Source organism: Humulus lupulus, chromosome 1 (genome assembly GCF_963169125.1).
Source record: "Humulus lupulus chromosome 1, drHumLupu1.1, whole genome shotgun sequence".
Lineage (NCBI taxonomy): Eukaryota > Viridiplantae > Streptophyta > Magnoliopsida > Rosales > Cannabaceae > Humulus > Humulus lupulus.
In genome coordinates this window covers 240,387,823-240,405,970 of record NC_084793.1, presented here as the reverse complement: position 1 = coordinate 240,405,970, position 18,148 = coordinate 240,387,823, and the positions used below count along the sequence as shown (strand labels likewise).

Below are 18,148 nucleotides of genomic sequence, written 5' to 3'. Positions count from 1 at the left end.
AAGGCAGGGAATAAAAAATAAATGTTACATCAGCAGGAGTTGACTTACGCTAACTATCTCGTTCAGCCCTCTATTGAGAACTTGATCAGCCTCCATAGAAGTGGTTTCGGTAATAGCTGCCTGGCTGCGTCTATGCTTGGAGAGCTTGTATATTCTCTCCCTAGCAAAGCTGACCACGAGGAAAGGCGGGGAGCCTTCGGGCGGAGTGCACAATGTATGGCTGCTAGGAGCCTTAGGAGAAGGCTGCTGGTCGGCGGTGTAGCACCCACATTATTTTGATATATATAGCCAATAATCACATGATTGCATTGCATTACATATCATACAATATGTATAATTTGAGCATATGCATATTCTTATAAGTGTTTTCATGTATAAGTATAAAAGTTGTGTATGTGATGTCTATATGTATGCTCAATATTATTAACCTTGTGGCATTTGAGTTGTCTTTTATGGGTGTTTGATGTGCTCAAGATATAAGAAAGTATGAAAAATATGGACAAGGCATGGAATTAAGTGTTGAAAGTGAGATATAGAAGGCAAAATAGGTTAAGTAGTGGAAAATAGTACAATGTCGATTACTAGTATTTCGGTGTAAAATTGAGTATTTATGGATTTACCAAATGTAATCGAGGTATGATTAAGGTCTCATTGATGATGTAAAAATGGTTTTAGAACCATTAGATCAATTCTTGATGGGAGGTATACATAATCAGTGGTATTGATGCAAAGTCAAAACGAGCTTAGCATAAGTGCGCTACGCTCGATCGGGTAAGCATAACTATTGGGTATGAAGTCATATGGACCTAAGGTTTGGTGTGAGTGTTTTACACATAAGGATAATAGGCCTAGCAGATGATTAAGTCGAAATTATTGAAGTGATAAGGTTTTCATAAGTCAAAAGGTGAAATGATGAGATGAAAGGTGTCAACTTTTGACAATAAGGCTAAATCATTGAAAATAAGGAATTTTCATCAAACCTTATCACTTTGCACGACCATTATTCTGAAAAACAGAGAGAAAAGAAAACCAAAAACCATTTCTTGGCTGGTTTGAAGAAATTCTAAGGAGATCCAAGTGAAAGCAAAGCCAAAGAAGTAGATTAAGCTTAGTTCTAGCCTTTTTATGGTAAGTTCTTGTACTTGGAAGTTAAACTATGTTTTTGAATTTTTCTGAGAACTTATATATGGTGTTTTATCATTTTTAAGATATTTCTTGGGGTTTCCAAGTGGTTTGAGGTTTAGAAAAGCTTGAAGAGATTGTTTTCGCCGAAAAGTTGCTCGGTAAGTGAAATTTTGTGTTTTATGAGGTTTTTGGGGTTCTTGGAGTACAAGATGATTTTTGGTTATTTGATTGAGTTTATAAGAGAGTATATATGTTTATAAATGTTTGAATATATGTGGAGACTCATTTAATTTGGGTGATGATCTAGGAGATAAGAATTTTATCAAAATCGGTATATGATAACTTTATGATGAATCATGTTGGTATTTGGGATATATGGTTATGGCAGGTTAATTGATGTTGATTATTGGTGTATTTTGATATTTGAGGATAGCTAAAATTAAGGGGAAACTCTGTCAAAATTTCCCCAAATGTCTAAGATAAATCTAGTGCTCGATCTAGGTGGTTTAAGGCATTTTAGGCATGTTTTGGGTATGAAATTTGATATGAAGTCTTATGGGTATTTTTAAATGAGAGTTCAATGTATTACTGCCATCATTATGATGAGAAATCCATGCTATTGTCAGGATAAGCACATCAATACCTAAGACATCACTTGTTACACGGTGAAATATATTGTGGACAAAAGGTAAGTAAAGTACTCAACTGCAACACAAGAATTATGTGTTATGTGAAAGTATGCATTATATGAATATTTTGTGAGTAAGTGGTATTAACATACAGTGACACTTCATCATAAATTTGTACGCATGGCATAATAGTGATATGGTAAATTATTATATGATATAAGACCATGCATGATATTATGATGATTAATTATATGATGTCTTTGCAAGTTTTGTGCAACATAAAAGAAAGTTGTAATAAGAAGTTTAAGTTCAGTGCCACTGTTTTGAAAAGGCAAATGAAAGTGTTAATAAGTGTAAACGGAGGCCTATAGTAGGCTTATAGTGGCTGCCCAATAATTTGGGCTAGGTTTAGTGAACCAATTATATTGTTTGCCATATTTCCGTTTTTATTTCTCCTCCATATGAGTTATTGTTATATGTATTGACACCACAGTGTGTGGCCGCCTTAACTCTTGAGCCTGATGGGGCAACGATGGAATAAGGTTTTTAATGTGCCCTACTGTGGTGAAGGCTAGCCGGAGGAGAACCCATGGGATTTTGTATTATATGTGTAACAAGCCCTGCAGGCATTGACCAATTCAAACAGTGTGCACAATATTAAGGGGCCCAAAATTTAAAAAGAAGTTGTATATGTCCATTGATATTGGGTAATCATTAGCATTGCATGCATTACTTTGCTTACTGAGCTTTAGGCTCACAGTTGTCTTGTGTTGCAGGTAGAGAAAGAAATATGTGAATGATATGAGGAGAACTGAAGCATGGTCCTGACCCTGATTTGTACATATGAACACATCGACCTTTTTGTGGGTTATTTCAGTTATCAGTGAGATGTTTGTAATAAAGTGTGAAGTTATGTTTTGAAAATAAATTGGGTTATTTAATACTTATGTATAATATGTTTGAGACACACTTTATGTTTAATGTAAATAATGTGAAATAAGTTTTCAAGTTGAAAAAAAAAAAAAAAAAAAAAAATGTCCAGACTTCCGCAGAAATAAATTATGATATAGTTTTAAAACGTAACACCTCAAATATGGTTTTAACTAAAATAAGTGAGGGTGTTACAAGTTGGTATCAGAGCGCCATGGTTAAAATGTTCTTGTAGACCGTTCATATGTACACATTGAGGAAAGGATAATGCTCAGTTCATCTGTAAGTTTTATGTGTGCATTTATTATGTGCTGGTTGCATGCATCATGTGCTTTATTGGCTAAATGACATAAGTTATGGACATTTTGTCTTAAAAGATATATAATAACACAGATGGATCATGAACATGGAATTGGGGCTACTGAAGGCTCTTGCAGCAATAAATATGAACAAGAAATGGCTCAACTTCGAGCGGTGGTGAATAGACAGGCTGAACAAATTGAGAAGTTGTTAGCAGAACAACGACAAAGGCAAGCACCAACACCACCTACTGAAACTCCAACACCTCCATAAGCTCCACCTGCAGTGCATCCCATGGAACCATTATATGAACGGTTCCGAAAACAACGCCCACCAGTATTTGAAGGTAGCACTGACCCACTTGACGCACAAGACTGGAAGAGTTCTTTAGAAGACATCTTTGAGTTCATGCAACTAAGTGACAGGGAAAAAGTTTCTTGTGCTGCACATACACTTAAAAAGGATGCTAAGATCTGGTGGGAAGTGGTTAAGCAGACTAGAGAAGTGAATCAGATGACTTGGGCAGAATTTGAACTGGTCTTCAATGAGAAGTTTTATAATGAAGCTGTGTTGACTGCCAAAGTAAGTGAGTTCACTAGATTGCAACAGGGGAATCTATCAGTGGCTGAGTACGCCAGGACATTTGACCGGTTAGCCAAGTTTGCACCAGACTTGGTTAACACTGAAACTAGTAGAGTGAATCGCTTCCTGGAGGGTCTACAACCAGAATTGGCTAAAGATGTAGATATGGGACGTACAGGGCCTCTTTCTTATGCTCAGGCTGTGGAGAAAGCTTTGAGAGCTGAACACAGAGAAGAAAAAATAACAAAAGCTAAAGCTGCTACTAGCATGCCTCGTAGAGACACTCCATTCAACAAAGAACAAAGCCGCTTTCACAATGACAACAAAAGAGGGGCCCAGAATTTTCAATTTAGACAAGGACAGAATAAGAAATTTAAAGGAGGTCAGCAAAACAGGCAACCTGGATTCCAACAAATGCCACGATGTCAAACTTGTGGAAAGAATCATTTCGGGGAGTGCAGGCTTCTAACTAAGAGCTGCTTCAAATGTGGCAAGGGGGATCATTTTATCAAAGATTGTCCATTGATGAAGAACCAACAAATGAAGGATGAACCTCAGAGGACAAATGCTAGGGTGTTCACGATTACTCAGGCTGATGCTGATACCAACAACTCTGTTGTGTCAGGTGATATTTTTGCATCTGGTATTCTCACTCATGCATTAATAGATTCAGGTGCCACGCATTCATTTGCATCATTGACATATGTAAAAAGGTTGGGTAGATCGTGTGAAAAATTGTCAGAAGTTTTTAGTACAATGTTACCATCTGGAGAGATTCTGTATTCTACTCATTGGTTGAGGGGGGTTCCTATTTGCATTGATGGTAGGGAATTATATGCTGATCTAATAATGTTAGAGATGGCCGATTATGAGGTGATTTTGGGTATGGATTGGCTTTCAAAGTATAATGCCACTATTGATTGTAGAAGGAAAACAGTGATATTTAAGCCTTCAGAGGAAGATGAGTTTATGTTTACTGGAGCGACATCAAAAAGTTGCATTCCATTAATTTCTGCTATGAAGGCCAGGCGACTGTTGGAAAGTGGATGTGTGGGTTATCTCGCCAGTGTGGTTGACACGTATAAGGAGCAAAAGTTAAAACCGGAAGATGTACCGGTAGTTAGAGATTTCTTAGAAGTATTTCCAGAAGATTTACCGGGATTGCCTCTAGACAGAGAAATTGAATTTGTGATTGAGCTACTTCCTGGTACAGCCCCTGTGTCCAAGGCACCTTATAGAATGGCACCAGCAGAACTAAAGGAATTAAAGATACAGTTGCAAGAACTCCTGGATAAAAAGTTTATCAGGCCTAGTTTTTCACCATGGGGAGCTCCGGTGCTATTTGTGAAGAAAAAGGATGGGACGATGCGAATGTGTATTGATTATAGAGAATTGAACAAGTTGACAATCAAGAATAAGTATCCACTTCCTAGAATTGATGATCTTTTTGATCAATTACAAGGAAGAGGAGTGTTTTCAAAGATTGATTTGAGATCTGGGTATCATCAATTAAAGATTAGAGAAGAGGATGTACCAAAGACCGCATTTCGAACTCGGTATGGCCATTATGAGTTCCTTGTGATGCCATTTGGATTAACTAATGCTCCAGCTGCATTCATGGACTTGATGAACAGGGTGTTTAAGGACTACCTTGATAAGTTTGTAATAGTGTTTATTGATGATATCTTGGTGTATTCTCGATCCCAAGAAGAACATGAGGAACATTTGAGGTTGACGTTGGAGAAATTAAAAGAAAAACAACTCTATGCCAAATTTAAGAAATGTGAATTTTGGCTAGAGAAGGTGGCATTTTTGGGCCATATAGTCTCAAAAGATGGTATTGCGGTGGATCCATCAAAGATTGAAGCTGTTAGTAAGTGGAATAGACCAACAAATGTTTCAGAAGTAAGGAGTTTTCTGGGATTAGCAGGCTATTACCGAAGATTTGTTGAAGGATTTTCCAAGATAGCAATGCCATTGACACAACTCACGAGGAAGAATCATAAGTTTGAATGGACTGAAGCTTGTGAGAAAAGTTTTCAAGATTTGAAGCAAAGATTGGTTTCTGCTCCAGTACTTACTATTCCATCTGGATCAGGAGGACTTGTGATTTATAGTGACGCTTCAAAGCAAGGTTTAGGGTGTGTGTTGATGCAGAATGGCAAAGTCATAGCTTATGCTTCTAGACAATTGAAGGACTATGAACAGAAGTATCCAACACATGATCTGGAGTTGGCAGCAGTTGTTTTTGCACTAAAGATTTGGAGACATTATCTGTATGGTGAGAAGTGCGAAATATATACCGATCATAAAAGTCTCAAGTATTTCTTCACTCAGAAGGAATTAAATATGAGACAAAGGAGATGGTTGGAGCTAGTGAAGGATTATGACTGTCAAATACTTTATCATCCTGGAAAAGCAAATGTAGTTGCAGACGCACTGAGTAGAAAGTCTCATGGTAATGTGTCATTTTTGAGGAAATTGACAAGACCACTTCGATCAGCAGCATTCTAACCGAACACTAAGTTTTATGCTAGCAGTTTGAAAAATGGATCAAAAAGGAAAGTAAAAGGTTTTCTAAAAAGAAGCTTTTTCAACTCCTAAGGGGCGGGAAAAACCTAGTTTTTCAACTAGGCTAAAAATTGAATTTTTATGTCGATTTTACGCCCTAAGCCTATGATCTTGACTATCAAACTAATTCCTAACTTATATAGATGAAAAGTACACTGCCCTATCAAGCATCAACGATATATATAAAATCCTTACAAATCTCTACTCAAGAACACGAAAAGTCTCAGAACTCAAAAGCAGTATGCATGGCATCTCAAAGAGTTTAAAAGACGAAGAAAATTGCCAGGATGAAGCTTGGAGATACTGAAAAATAGAAGCGTTGGGTCTGTAGGATCCTCGGCAAGGCGTCTGAGACCTTCGAAGCTTTGAGTTCTAGGATGAAGTTCTTGAGAGTTCTTGACAGAAAATGGTGAGTAAAAGATTATAAGGTGAATGAGGGGGTTACTTATAGAAGCTGAAGTGTGACAAAAAGTAACAATCATGACTTTCCCTTTTTCGAAGAATGGGGGAGTGTAACAGTCGTCGGAGTGGTTTCTTGAAAGTTGAAGACGCTTGATTAGACGTGATTAGGTTACGGTTTTAAAAAACGCACGAGGGCTCTGACAGATTTCGTGGGGCATATGAAAGGTTGTTTTCCTAAGTTTACTTATTGCTGGTCGCAATAAATAAACTTGGGGGCAAATGTTATCCAAAGAATAGGCGTGGATGACGTGGCAGACATTTTTAACACGTGGCTGACACCTGGCAAAGGTTCTGTTCGACTATCGACCAGGGAGGTTCCCCTAGCGTAACATTTGGACTTTATATACGACTAGCTTGGTCGTATACTCTGTATATTTTGATAAGATCTTATGCAATTATAGCGATATCCGAGACTATCTCCCATAATTCCTGAATATCCGATTATTTAGGAAATAATATCTGTAACAAATTTATGTAATCCTCCTTGAGCCTATAAATAGAGAAGAAATAGCTCAAGGAGGGGACCTTTTTGCTGATTGAAGTTTATGCGTTACAAGAGAATTAGTGCTATTATTTACGATTGTATTATTCATCCTTCTAAGGTTGGTGAAACCCAGAGAACCCTAGTTCTTTGATCACTCCTTTGAGAACTAATATCAATAATAGCTTAAATGGACGTAGGTCATTACCAATTCGTGGGGCCGAACCACTATAATTTGTTGTGTTGTTTACTGTTCTTTCCATTAAATCTATTTCAACACCTTCCATCACATCAAGCATTTGACTCCGTGTCAGTTGACCAAAATGAGGGTCAACACTTAGGTTGGTTTGTTCCAAACTAATTTAGCTCGTGTTTGGTTAGTGATCCATACACTTGAAAATTTTAATGTCGGATTAAGTCCAAACAGTTTTAGCTCGTGTGTATGCTTATAAACTTTTATGTCGGGTTAATGGTCCAGACGTTTCTAGCTCGTGTGTATACTTATAAACTGTCATGTCGGGTTAATGATCCATACATTTTATTTTATGTTATTTATTTTTTCAACCCTATGGTATGACTCATATACCACTTATGCCCCCTTAATATCCTATGAGTGTTATCATAGGTTATTAAATTATGAGGGTTTGCAAAAAATGTAACATTAAAAGAGAATTCAACTTTTGAACAAAACTAAGAATTGTGAATGATAAAAAGCAGAAAAAATGAACATGCTTGGTCACAATGAAAACATCATTCCTACATTATTGATAATAAGGTTGTAGATGTTCTCCATTCCAAGCTCGTGGAACCAACTTTCCATTTAGCCTTGCCAGTTTGTACACTCCAGGTCGAATGATAGACTCGATTTGGTAAGGTCCTTCCCAATTAGGTTTAAGTACCCGGCAGACGGGTCTTGTGTAGCTAAAAATACACGCCTTAGCACCAGGTCTCCCAATCCGAATTTTCTATCTCGAACCCTCTTGTTGAAGTATCTAGTAGCTCATTGCTGGTATGCAACATTTTTCAATTGCGCTTCATCTCGTCTTTCTTCAATAAGGTCTAGAATTTCTTCAAGCTGGGATTGGTTCGAGGCCTGATTGTATGCATGGCTCTGTATTGTAGGGATTTTGACCTCAATAGGCAACATGACCTCGCATCCATAAGCTAGGGAGAAGGGAGTATGTCCTGTTGAAGTCCGTGTTGTGGTTCTATAAGCCCACAAGACTTGAGGCAACTCTTCGGGCCACTTCCCCTTTGCCTCCTCTAACTTTTTCTTTATGGAGCTCTTTAAGGTTTTATTGATCGCTTCGACTTGGCCATTTGACTGGGGATGGGCCACGGAGGAAAAACTTTTTATTATCCCATTTTTCTCATAGAAATGGGTAAAAGATCACTGTCGAACTGGGTTCCATTGTCTGATACTATTTTCCTGGGCATCCCATATCAACAGACGATATTTTTTACAATAAAGTCTAAGAATTTTCTCAAGGTAATAGTGGCTAATGGTTCAGCTTCGGTCCATTTTGTGAAATAGTCGACTGCGACCACAACGTATCTTACTTCACCCTTTCCAGTTGGCAATAAACCTATGAGGTCAATTCCCCATGCTACAAATGGCCATGGGGAGCTCATCATGGTGAGTTCGGTAGGTGGAGCTCGTGGAACTGAGACAAACCGTTGACATTTATCACATCGTTTGACTTATTTGAACGAGTTTGCCTTGACTGTGGGCCAGAAATACCCTTGTTGTATCACCTTTTTGGATAGACTATGCCTCCCAGTGTGGTCTCCACAAAATCCTTCATGGATTTCTTCCAAAATTTTCTTTGCCTCGGGTGGAGTGACACACCGGAGTAATGGCATAGAGTACCCTCTTCTATACAACCTTCCTTCCACAATAGTGTATCTTGGGATCTGATAAATCAACTTTCTAGCCTCGTTCTGGTATGCTGGGAGACTTTCAGTTTTGAGGTAGTCAACTATTGGGGTCATCTAGGTTGGTTGCGAGACAATCATGCATACGTCTTCTCGTCAGGCTCGCTAATACTTGGGGTCGGAAGAAACTCCATTGGGACCACATTCAGTGTATCGACCTCGTTAGTTGTGGCGAGCCTGGCCAATGTGTCTGCATTTGAATTTGGTTCTAGGGGAACCTACTCTACAGCGTAGAATTCAAATTGTCCAAGTGCAGTTTTTGCTTTCTCTAGGTATGCGGCCATTTTTTTGCCATGAGCCTGATATTCACCCAAGACTTGGTTAACCACTAGCTGTGAGTCACTATAGCAATGTATAGCCTTTTCTTTGATCTCTCTTGCTATTCGAAGTCCTGCTAGTAATGCCTCATATTCAGCTTCGTTGTTTGATGCTTCGAAGCCAAACCTTAACGCTGAGTGGAATCGATTTCCTACTGGAGTAATTAATATGATTCCTGCCCCTGATCCATTTTCGTTAAAAGATCCATCGACATAAAGTTTCCACAGCTCTCGGGCTAAAGTTGCAACTTCGTCGTTTGAGATCCTGGTACACTTGACAATGAAATCTGCCACGGCTTGTCCTTTGATAGTTGTTCTTGGGTGATATGTGATTTCGAGTAGTTTAACAATCTTCCGGACGCTTCTGGCTTGGATGAAACTTATCGCAATGGCTGGTCGGTCATCACGTGAATAAGGTGTGCTTGGAAGTAGGGTCGAAGCTTTTGAGATGCGTGTATTAGGTTCAGAGCCAGTTTTTCCATTAATGGGTATCTCGATTCTCCCCCAGTAATCTTTTGCTGACGTAATACACATGTTTTTATATTTTCTTTTCCACCCACACTAGTACTGCCCTAATGGTGTGCTCAGTTGTAGCGAGGTATATATACAAAATCTCTCCTGTGATCGATTTGGACAAGATTGGTGGTTCGGAGAGGTGTTTCTTAAGGTTTTGAAATGTGAGCTCGCACTCCTCCGACCACTCGAAATTTTTGCCCCCTCTTAAAAGATTAAAGAATTGAAGGCATCAATCTGTAGATTTCAAGATAAACCTACTTAAGGCCGCTGTTGACTGTGTTTTTAGCCAACAACGTGAGAACGTCAAAAACGATAAACCTTCAAGAGAATTTAAACGACACAGATAGTTTTATCAAGAAAAGTAAATAACACACAAGATTTTTATAGTGGTTCAGCCCCGATCAGTCGGTAATAGCCTAATCCACTTAGAGATTTTATTACTTTATCTACACTCAAGATCAGATGAACCAGTGTCAACTGAGTTTCTTCAGTGTAAATTTTCAGGAATACAAAAAGGGTTCTCTCTCAAGAAAAACACACTTTCTCTCTCTAGAAAACTCAGACCCAAATTTTCCCAAAAGTCTCAAAAAAAGGAGCAGATCCTTTCTGATCCCATAAGCCATATATTTATAGGCTTAGGATCATACATCTGATATCCCCAAGAATCGGGATATTTTATTATATTTATTACATTTAAATTACAAAAAACATTCAAAATGTAACAAAACCCCCAATTTGTGGGAAGAATGAGAGATTCCCACGCGTGCCAAGACCGGTTCTTGTTGAAGCCGTTTATGGGAATCTTGACTTAGTCCTCCTCTATCTGGTCGACCCATATCTCCTACTGACCACTCATGCAAGTACTGGTCGGACACATGGATGCTGGACATATGCAAGTGCTGGTAGGACATACACTTGCTGGTAGGACATGCTTTTCTTGGTCGGACAAGTGCATGGTGGTAGGACATGTGCATGCTGGACATATGCATAAAGACCACATTCTTGGGGTCTCCTTGGATCAAGGTCCCTTGGGCTCTCCTCGGACCACTCTCTTGGGTTCTCCTCGGACCAAGGTCCCTTGGGGTCTCCTCGGACCAAGGTCCCTTGGGCTCTCCTCGGACCACTCTCTTGGGTTCTCCTCGGACCAAGGTCCCTTGGGCTCTCCTCGGATCACTCTCTTGGGTTCTCCTCGGACCAAGGTCTCTTGGGCTCTCCTTGGACCAAGGTCCCTTTGGCTCTCCTCGGACCAAGGTCCGACCTCACCTTGGCCTTTCATCGGACCAAGGTCCGACCGGGCACTTGGACTGCTCCTCAGATGTACTTAGCTTGGACGTGACACTCTCAAGCAGTCAAAACTCTTCATCAGTCTACCGGGTCACTTTTTCACAACTCTGAGGAGTCAATGTATTTATTGACCATTTAATGTGTCTTTTACGGACCATGTACTGCCATTTGTCACCTCTATTGCCACGTCATCAATCTCCATTTTTGGGGATAACAGCCGCCATTCGTCCAGTTAGGCTTTGGACAACCTTATGTTTTCGAGGTAAGGGCATATCGATTAATGCCTTAATCTTGTCTGGATTAACCTCTATTCCCCGTGCATTTACTATAAATCCAAGGAACTTTCCCAAAGACACTCCAAATGATCACTTTTGTAGGTTAAGTTTCATGATGTATTTTTGAAGTACAGTAAAACATTCTGCGATATCATCCACATGGTTATCGTTATGTTTAGATTTTACTAACATATCGTCCACATAAACCTCCATGTTATTTCCTATCTGTTCAGAAAACATCCTATTCACCAGCCTTTGCTATGTGGCTTCAGCGTTTTTGAGCCCGAAAGGCATGAAGTTGTAGCAGTACAACCTTTTGTCGCTTACGAAGCTCGTATGTTCTTGGTCCGGCGCATGCATGGAAATCTGGTTATATCCTGAATAAGTGTCCATGAATGACATGATGCTATGACCTGTAGTGGTATCTATGAGTTGATCTATCCGAGGTAAGGGGAAACAATCTTTAGGGCACACCTTGTTAAGATCTGAGTAGTAGATACAGGTTTGCCATTTGTCGTTAGACTTTGGGACCAACATTGGATTGGCGATCCAATCCGGATAAAAGGCATCTCGTATGCATCGATTTGTGTTTAACCTATCGACTTCTTCTTTGAGGGCCTTTTTTCTGTCATCGTCCAGGAGCCTTCATTTTTTCTGCTTCGGGGGGAACCTCTTGTTAATTTTTAGTGCATGGCTTATGACATTTGGAATGATTCCAACCATGTCTGAGTGTGACCATGTGAACAGGTCCTGGTTTTCTTTCAAGAAGACAATTAATTGCTATCTTGCCTTTTTAGAAAGATTCTTACCCACTTTTACCACCTATGTGGCATCCATTCCCTCAAGCGTCACTTCTTCGAGCTCTTCCAAAGGTTTGAGATCAGCTCTCTCTTCCACTCTGGGGTCGATCTCCTCATCTATCTCGAAGACGGGTCCATCTGTCTCCTGAATAACTACTAGTGTCTGTGCACTTATTTGATTTTTTCCTCTCATGGAAATGCTGTAGCACTCCCTATATATAATCCAAAGCAGTACTAATTGACTCAGTAGATAACTTAGTTCTAGAGGACTACCTTAGTTTGGAACATTTCATAGTTATCACACTCTTCTACATACCTTGAAAACTGTGGCCATAAAACCCTACTTATTTATTTATTTTAATAAAAAGGAGGGTATCCGTTGACGCCATTTTTCATCAACTTAGAAATGAACAGCACTAAACCCAAAATTTGAAAAATAAAGAAGAAATACAATTTCTTACGTGGTTCAGCTGTGAAAATCTGCTTAGTCCACAAGTCAATATTATTCAACTATGGAATTCTCTCAAAGCTTTTAGAAAGCAATTCAGCAGAGTATTCCCAGTACCAATTTCAGTGTGTCTTCAAATGAATTTCTCCAGCTATTTATAGACTGGTTTACAAAATATCTCCCCTCACATTTCAGGAAGTTATGATTCAAATTTCAAAAATAAATACAATTAAATTCGTATAAATATATAATACGTGTATAAATCCCCTGATATTCGAGATTTATTAATAGATTACAACAAATCCCCTACTTATAGGGATTTTCAAACAGTAATCGTATTCACACTAGACTATTGATCTTGAACATTTGACTTACATATCTTCGAGATTGGCAAACCATCACGATCGCTACCTCGGCTTCCCCTGGTCTTAACAAGTTACTTTATCGAGGTCGTCCTCTCCGAGCTTGCAATGCCCAGGCTTGAACCTTCTTGATTGATGCTAATAAAAATAGATCTGGAAATTTAGACAAGTGTTGAACCCTTGTCATCGTAGCTTTGAGCTTGACTTGTAACCTCGAAACACCTTCGAGACCATGTGGTTCCGAGCTCACCAATTCTAACGTTGTCGTTTTAATATGGGGCAATACAGTCAAACTCAATTCTCATTAATGCTGACCTCATGGCGAGTTTGCTTATTTCGAGTTTACACTTTACGAGACTGACTTTCGAGATAAAAAATATCTATTCTCGAAATTTGGGTGTAACATTATCCATTAATAATGACCAATAAAGTTCCGAATACAAGAGAGAGAAAGGATCATCCCCAAAAAAAATATGATCAGTACCTAAGCCGAAAGGAAATTTAGTAACGTCATGGGCTAATGATTTTGCTTCTTTATTGACAAAACTAACAGTTTGCATCTCTATTGATGAAACTAACTCGAGCTTGAGGAAAGGAAGACAAAGATTGTTTAATTACACTAACAAACTATTTTAGAATTAGAGAAGTGGTGGTAGTTCGATGGAGATTATCTACTATTAATTTACAATCAGATTCAATACAAGTAACTTGGAAGAATTCTGAAGCACATCATTGTAGCGCATGAAGGAGTCCTTGGGCTTCCATGAGTAAAGGAGGGCATTTTCCAGGCGAAGGGGAGGATATGGCAGCCAATACGCCTCCTTCACTGATTCGAATGATAGCACCAAAGCCCATTTTGTGGAGTGTGGTAGAATGGGCAGCATCGACATTGAGCTTTAGCTGCCCATGGGGAAGGGCCTTCCAAGTGTTTGAGCGGTCTACTTTATTTGAAGGTGGAGACTTTGATGTTGGGTCTTTCACTGCTTGAAATTCCTGCAAATAAGAGTAAGACCAGAAGATAAGATGCTGTGGAGAAACTTGCTTCTTTTTGAAAATGTGATCATTCATGCATGTCCAAAACTTCCACAAGAGACAAACAAAAAACTGGAAATCATCTTTAGTGAAAGTGTAAAAAATAAGATGTAAAATGTTAGTGAGGTCTAGATGTTTATTAGAGTGCAAAACAGATTTAACAATAGTAGATTTCCAAAACTTATGGATAGTAGGACAACTTAGCAAAGCATGAGTGCTAGACTCAATAGAGAAGCCACATCTTTGGAATGAGGGAGAGGGCCCGATTGATTTGTGGGAGAGGCTGAGGATGGTTGGAAGGGCGTTGTGGCTCGCGCGAAGGAAATGCTTTACTTTGGCTAGGATGTTTGAAGACTAAATCTTCTTCCACCAAGAAGAGTGATGGTTTGAGGAAGAGGAAGGATCATCAGTGGTAGTGTGGGCTAAATGGTAGCTAGATTGAACATTGTATGCACCGGAGGGTGTGTGATCCCATATAAATGGGTCAGATCGAGGGGTGTTAACTAAAGGGATAGAAAGGATGTCATTGATAATTGGTTGAGAAAGGAGGCGGGTGTTCCATTGCCCTTGACTGTCAAGGAGATCGAGACTGATTAAAGAGGTTTAGGAGAGGAAAAAAGAAACAAAGGGGGTCTTTGCTTAAGGATCCAGTAGTCTTTTTGGACAAAGATTGATCTTCCATCTCCTACTTGCCAACGAAGTCCTTTTTTGAGAACAGTTTTGCCCCAATCTATATTGCACCGTTCCATTGAGGGTCTACGACCTAAGCTAGCATTCATGAATTGATTGTTTGGGAGATAACTATCTTTGAGGATGCTGCTAACTAGTGAGTCAGACTGGGTCAGAATGCACCAAGCTTGCTTGGAGAGCATGGCTTGGTTGAAGGAAACTAAAGATTGGAAACCTAACCCATCGCAGAACTTAGAGCAACAAAGGGAGGTCCATTTTGTCCAATGAATTTTCCTATGATCAGATGAGCCCCCCACTAGAACCTATCCATAAGGGATTCAATTTGGTGCATAATGAAATAGGGAGTTCGAAGGAAGCCATTGCATAGTTAGGAATCACTTGAATGAAAACTTTAATGAGGATTTCTTTGCCTAATTTTGAAAAGAATTTCTAGTTCCAACTATTAAGGTGACTCCAAACTCTATCTTTGATGAACACAAAGACTTCTTTTCTAGAACAGCCAAAAGTCCATGGTAGGCCAAGGTATTAGCCTAAAGTGTCATTGATAGGAATGCCCAAAAAATCTTGTATGGTATTTAGTTAAAAGATGAGGGAGGATTTATGGAAGTTTACGCATTTGCCAGAAGCTAGGCTATAGTCATTGAGAAGAGTCTTGATTGAAAGGCTTGATTTGTGCGTTGCTTGACTAAAGAGGATGTTGTCATTCACAAAGAACAGGTGGGAGATTTGGGGGGCAGAGTGAGTGATTTTGAAACAAGAAAGTGATTGGTGGGATTCATTCATTCGGATGAGGGAGGATAAACCTTTCGAACATAAGAGGAAAATGTATGGTGAGAGTGGGTCTCCTTATCTGAGCCCTCTCTATGGTAAGACCTTGCCGACAACTTGATTATTTATTGAGAAAGAATAGTTGGGTGTAGAGATGTAGGCCATGAGAAGGTCAATTAAGGGAGGGGCAAAGTTAAACTTTTGTAGAACTCTGCGAAGAAAGACCCATTCTACTCTGTCAAAAGCTTTGGCCATGTAATACTTTATAGTCATCCAACCAACTTTGCCTTTCTTACGTTGAGTAAGGTAATGGATAAGATCTTGTACAATGATAGTGTTATCAAAGATATGTCTATCTATGAGAAAGGCACTTTGGGTGGGAGAGATGATGCGTTGGAGAATTGGTTTGAGTCTGTTGATGAGCATTCTAGAGACTATTTTATAGAAAGTGGTGCAAAGACTAATGGGTCGGTAATCCTTGAGAGTAGTTGGGTTTCTAAGCTTTGGGATGAGCATAATAAGAGTGGAGTTGATTGAGGAAATATCTGCTTTGTCATTGAGGAAACTTAAAGCAGCTGCAGTGACCAAATCCCCAATAGTTGCCCAGTTATTTTGATAGAAGGCTCCATTGAAGCTCTCTGAGTCAGGAGATTTATCCGGGGTGGTTTGGAAGACTGCAATGTGAACCTCTTGCTCAGTGAAAGGTTGGATTAGTCCTAGGTTCTCATGGTCAGCAACAATTTCAGTGATGCCTTGCAAGGTGTCATCAATATGGGTTACACCAGGTTGTTGTGTGGAGAATAGTGTGCAGAAGTAAGTTTCAACTATTGAGACAATAGCTGCCTGATTTGACACCTCTGAGCCATCATCGAGTGTGATTGATTTAATACGATTTGTGGCTTTCCTAAGGCTAGCGATTTTGTGGAAGTATTTTGTGTTGCGGCCACCAGATTTCAGCCAAGAAACGCGAGATCGTTGCTTCTAGTAGAATTCTTCCTTATAAAGCAGTCGTTCAATGTTTTTTTTGGAGTTGAGAGCAGTGTGCGATACCATGAGGAGAAGAGTCACTGAGTTGTCGGGCCTGCAATAACCATTTGTGAGGGGTTTGAATTTGATGTGTGAAATTGAAGTCAGACTGTTTTTTCCAATCATTGAGGGTGGTGGCACAAACAGTGAGCTTGTCGTGGAGGCTGTTGATTGGATTTGCATGATCAGGGGAAGTTTCCCAAATAGATCGAACTGTGGATGCACATGCTAGTTGAGTAAGCCAAATATTTTCAAAATGAAATCTAGCTGGTCTTCGATTTTTTGATTGGACGTCGGTATTACGAAGAGTGAGTTTAAGGGCTCTATGATCAGATTCATAAAAGTCAAGATGATAAAGTTTAGATAGGGGAACAGAGCTTCCCACTGCTGATTGATCACCACCCAATCAGGATGTTCTTTGATATTTCGATGGTTTGGTTGGTTGTTTGTCCAATAAAGGGATCTCCTTGAAAATCTAGTGTTCCGAGTTCAAATTTTTCCAAGAAGAGAGACCTAATTCATCATATATGGTATCTCTTCATTTGACACTTTTTCTTCACATGTGACCAAATTCTTATTAACTTATTCGTACTTATTAATCAAGTAGTGACGACTATAGGTTCTTGTGATTTTCCCAGAAAACAAAACAAAAGGAGGAACAAATAAAACAAGATGCACTAATTTGGGGTCCTATCAATTGTGAGAATAAAAACCTTGTAAAACTTCACACAAATCACTTCACACAAGTTTGCACTAGGATTTCAATTTTTCTTCTCCTAAATTATAACTTCTCTTTTTTCTTTCTTCTTTTTTAAATTACCATCAAATTCCGTGATGTTTATATTGATTAATTAGTAAAAGTTCAAAAGGGTAAGCCGTAAGCATCATGTAATTAATACTGCATTACATTTTTGTTTTGTTTTTGGGTTTTCAAATACATTAACAAGAGAGAAAAAGAAACGATTACTTTAAGAAGAAGAAAGAGAAGGGAGGAATCTTTGGCATTCGTCAGCTTAAAATGGACAGGCCAATAGAAAAAAAATGAAAGAGAATCATTTGGAGTTTTATGTAATTTAATATTTGGTTTAGATTTTGGATTTGGGTTTAGTATATATATTGTTCATAACTGTGGGACTCTAGACACCCACGTAAAGTTTCAATCCTTTTTGTCACCGTAGGGACCACCCCACACCCCCATTTGCTTCTCATCTACCATTAGATTAGCACCTTTCCATTTCTTTCTTATACATATAGTCTTATATAAAATAATAAGGATTCAGATGTCATTTTAAAAAAAAAAAAAATTGTTTTCTAATATCTTGATTGGTTCCAGAGAATCTTTTGTCAATATATATTTTTAACCCACTAATTAAATTAAGTGCCACTCTACAAATCATATGGATTTTCACAAGTTAAAATGGTCCAAATTTCATTTCACAATCAAATCTTGTCCCTAGATTCCTAGTAAATCCACCTGAAGATGAGGAGGATGTAATCTAATTGTTGGGCAATTAAATTAATTAATTTTCACACACATATATTTGTATATATACTTGTGTGCTGTATTTATTTCTTTATATGAAAATCCAAGTGGGTTTTGCATTTTAGAATAGTT

At 38.9% G+C, this 18,148-nt stretch overlaps 1 protein-coding gene across 1 annotated transcript; it reads left to right on the top strand.

The window, feature by feature from the left end:
• Positions 1-501: 501 nt before the first annotated feature.
• Positions 502-5,357, top strand: LOC133804651 (uncharacterized; the record flags this gene model as incomplete). Its single annotated transcript, XM_062242796.1, has 3 exons — positions 502-1,283; positions 1,752-1,813; positions 3,062-5,357. A coding segment is annotated over exon 3 (2,079 nt), but the record flags the coding sequence as incomplete, so codon positions are not given.
• Positions 5,358-18,148: the final 12,791 nt, after the last annotated feature.